The sequence below is a fragment of the Polypterus senegalus genome, chromosome 4 (genome assembly GCF_016835505.1).
Source record: "Polypterus senegalus isolate Bchr_013 chromosome 4, ASM1683550v1, whole genome shotgun sequence".
NCBI lineage: Eukaryota > Metazoa > Chordata > Cladistia > Polypteriformes > Polypteridae > Polypterus > Polypterus senegalus.
The window spans coordinates 249,807,249-249,811,302 of record NC_053157.1 but is presented as its reverse complement, the minus strand read 5'-3'; the positions used below and the strand labels follow the sequence as shown (position 1 = coordinate 249,811,302).

The 4,054-nt window shown below is 40.8% G+C and overlaps 1 protein-coding gene across 1 annotated transcript; it reads left to right on the top strand.

Moving 5' to 3' along the window:
- Nucleotides 1-322: 322 nt before the first annotated feature.
- Nucleotides 323-2,850, top strand: LOC120528446 (oocyte zinc finger protein XlCOF19-like). The gene is made up of 2 exons (XM_039752608.1): nucleotides 323-654; nucleotides 1,889-2,850. Exons 1-2 carry the CDS (start codon nucleotides 546-548, stop codon nucleotides 2,695-2,697), a joined length of 918 nt encoding a protein of 305 aa, XP_039608542.1. The 5' UTR covers nucleotides 323-545; the 3' UTR covers nucleotides 2,698-2,850.
- Nucleotides 2,851-4,054: the final 1,204 nt, after the last annotated feature.

Below are 4,054 nucleotides of genomic sequence, written 5' to 3'. Positions count from 1 at the left end.
TGTGAGGCAGAGGAGGAAATCAAGAGAAATGCGTCTTTGATCCAAACCCCATGGAGGGCACTGTGACCCTGAGGTGTGCTCATTATGTTTACTGACTTTATGAAGTTAACTCTACACTTTTATTTTCACAGGCTTTCCCATTTCACTTGTCCATACACTGAGGTGTCTAATGGCCTCCAGCTCAGGGCTGTCCATGTGAGAAGTGAATCTGAGAAGAGAAGGGCAGACACTTTCCCACAGAGCATGGCCTCTGTCAAAATAGCATGGATGAAAGAACTGTGGACATTAAAGAAGAGGACTGTGAGCGGCTCACACCAGAGGATGTGTGTGTGAAGCTGGAGGATCATGAAGAAAGAATTTCAGTTTTTAAAGAGGAGGAGGAGTGCAAGGGATTGACTGCTGCCATTAAAGCTGAGGATTTCAATGATATCTCTGGTGGTCTTGAACTTCAAAATCATAAAACTGAGGATATTTTCAAGCAAGATGCCTGTGAAGAATCTCCATCCAGTTTACAGCCCTGGTCCACTAATACGGGAAGACTGGCTATGCAGGAGAATTCTGCAGAGCTGAAATCAGAGTTATCAGAGTCTGAAAAGAAAATCACTGAGGGAAATGGGAGAGAAGGAGAAGAGTCACCTGGGAGTGTTGGAATAAGTGAGTAATGTGATTAAATATAAAAGAAAGAGAACATTTATAAATTCTAATGGTGGGTTCTTTGATGTTTTTAGGAGATTAAAATGAGAGTGGAGAACATGGTTGACTGAGTTTGGATAAAGACCACCTGCTCAGGCCCACGATAACAAACAATAGGTTACCTAAGTAATGATAAATTAGAAAACTTGGGTGAATAAGGAAAAATCTAAAATGTTAAGCGCATGACTTGAACATCAAGAAGCTCTGACAGAAGCTGTGACGTATGTTAGGCTAACATCGCATTATGTTCAATGAGAATATCAAAAGTCATATTTTGTTAAAGGCATATATATTTCTTGAATTGTGTGGCAGTTAAGGAAGAAATGTCCAGAAATAGAGATAAATAAGTAAAAATAACATCCTCACCCCTTTGCACTGAATAAGAGTGAATTTGCTCAATTCTGTGCACACCTAATATATGCCTCACCTTTCTAATGGTAATCTCATGTACTTTGACGTTAACAGTGACATGAGCTACCTGTACGAGCCAGGATGACATTCAGGGGGTCTCAGGGTCTTCTTTCAGCATCATTCCATTCCATTTGGATTTTCTGATCAATAATACTAATATCGTTTTCTGTTTCTTCACAATAATAAATGTGTTTCTAGCTATGTAGAAACTTCACATTCCATAATTAGACTGGCGAGGACATGTTTCTGTATTTTGGTAATGTTGGATCTTTGTCTAGCTTGCATTTTATCATTCAAGATCAGATGTCAAGATCAGCTAATTTGCTGATCACTGGTCAAGTCATTTGGAGTGAAAAGTGGCTGATTTTGATTTGTGATCGATTGATCAGATCAGGCCTGCCTTTCACATATGAGAGAAAGGTGGAGAAATTGAACAGACAGCAGCAGAACATCTAAAGACCACACATGGAGTGGCCAGACCATGAATAGCACCTGTGAGAGGAAGGAACTCCAACCATTGTGTCACCACTTTACTTGTACTGTGTCATTTATTTTAAAGGCGGGTAGTGCCTAGGAATTTGGACGTCAAACCCTGAAGTTGCAGGTTCAAATTCAGCTATTGACACCATGTGACATCGAGAATGTCACGTCACCTACCTGTGCTCCAGTTGAAAGAACAAGAGGAATGTAACCAATTGTGTCTCAAATGTTGTACGTCACCTTGGAAAAACATGTTAGGACAGTAATAATTATAATAAAATTTTAAATGTTTGTGTTATTTCAGAATTGCAGAAGAATGGCACCTTATCTCCACCTTTATTTGGTCAGCTCTCACTTCAATACAAATTGAAAGGTATGAAGAAATCAGCTAGAGGATCAGAGAACTTGACAGCAGCCTTTTTTCAGTTCAGTTCTCTCCCTGCTACTGGATCAACACGGACAGAAGCCATCAAACCTGATCGACAGGAAGTGGAGAAAGAACTCCAAATTCATACTGAACAAAAATCATATTGTTGCCCTGAATGTGGTAAGTCGATCTCAACGAGAAACCATCTTCAGACCCACAGAAGAATTCACACAGGAGAAAAATCTCATTGCTGTTCAGAATGTGGTAAGTTGTTCTCATGTATAAGCATTCTTAAGAGGCATAGAAGAATCCACACAGGAGAAAAACCTCATTGTTGTCCAGAATGTGGCAATTCATTTTCATGTATAAGCATTCTTAAGAGGCATAGAAGAATCCACACAGGAGAAAAACCTTATTGTTGTCCAGAATGTGGTAAGTCATTCTCAGTGAAATGCAATCTTCAGAAACACATGAGAATTCACTTTGGAGAAAAACCCTATTGCTGTCCAGAATGTGGAAAACGATTCTCATGTCAAACAGTGCTTCGATGCCACAGAAGGATCCACACTAAACCAGTCCACCAGAAGCCGTATACCTGTTCTGAATGTGGTAAAGGATACTCGTCCAGAAGAAGCTTTAGGAGACACACACAAAGTCATATTGGAGTAAAGCCTGTCCCAGAAATGTCAAATGATCTTTCCATTGGCTCCTCAACCAAAAATATTAAAGAAAAGTCTTCCGAGTGAGTAAAGGACTTCAGTTGAAAGTAGTTAATAAGTACGTAAGAATAGTGGAGAAAACACTGAAAGTGGCAAACAGATCGTAGCTGCAAGGTGACCTCAGAGCAACATATGAATTCTATGGAAGAATAATTTTAAGGTAACATAGCATAAAGAGTTAATAAATGTGGGAAACCAAATAATGGTCAAGTAAACAACAAAATGTAAACTGAAATATAAGAATTGGTTTAGGAAAACTACTGAGATGGTCAAGTAAATAAAGAATGTGCTACAAGAAAGATTGATGTAAAATACAAAATGTACTTAAAGATGACTAAGACATCAGCAGATGTACTATAAGCAAGGAGAATTGACAATTGTTATCTGCACAGAAATGTCAAGGGTCGTGGTGCAACTCAAAGGTTTAAGAAGAACCAGAATATAATATAACAGACTTTTATTTTATATAAATCATTTGGGTGAAAACCAGAGAACCAACCTGAGTCAAATGTATGCATTGATTGACACTGCATGTAATTTCAACAGTTTATAAAATGAACTTCTATTCTTTGTTATTGTGATCAGTCTGACCAGGCTGTGACAGACTGCTTTTGAAGAATGCTCCCTCCAAGGCATTTTGATAAAGAGTAATTAAAAGATACAATGAACAGCTTTTCTCCTCCATGATTACTGAGTTGTCCTGTTAGAGGTGATTCTTACTTTAATAAGATGTTAAATTTCGACCACAATTCACACTGGAATGAACACAGTGGAATACAACACATATTTCACAAACAGCAAGAATCTTCTTCAACAACTTCCAGGTGCAAGAAAAAAACCTCATTGTTGTCCTAAATGTGGTTAGTAGTTATAGGCATGCGGCTTCTGTCAAAATCGCAATTAGAGCTGTGAATCATAATGATTAATGACTTTTAAACCCCACCCCCTCTGACGTCATACCGGAAGTCCCGCCCCGTCGCCTCCTGATGACGCCACGTCGGAATTCCCCCGCCCCTCCACGTTACCTCTCTCCGCCCCGTTGGCGCCGCCCGGTGTCGGATTGGTGTAAGGCTTCCCGTCCCTCCCGACTCCTCCTTGAACCCTCCCTGGCCCCTGATTGGTTCCATAAACTGTCAAGGGTCCGTTTGACGGAGGCCTGACGCTGTTTGAACCGGATTGCACCTGCGGGAAATAAACTGTCAGCGGACCGTGTGATGGATGTCTGACCGCTGGTTGAACCCGGATTGCACCTGCCGGGCGAAATAAACTGTCAACGGACCGTGTGACGGATGTCTGACCATTGTTTGAACCCGCTCAGCCCCCCTCTCCCGAAAGACAAGCCCGGGCGTGTTACAGCCTTTACCTCGACATGCTCGGGCATGCC

What these genes read in the sequence shown, in the direction of transcription:
- LOC120528446 (XM_039752608.1), top strand. Translation starts at nt 546, where the DNA reads ATGCAGGAGAATTCTGCAGAGCTGAAATCAGAGTTATCAGAGTCTGAA. An exon ending in ACCTGGGAGTGTTGGAATAA is followed by an intron (nt 655 to 1,888) that starts GTGAGTAATGTG and finishes GTGTTATTTCAG; the next exon opens with AATTGCAGAAGAATGGCACC.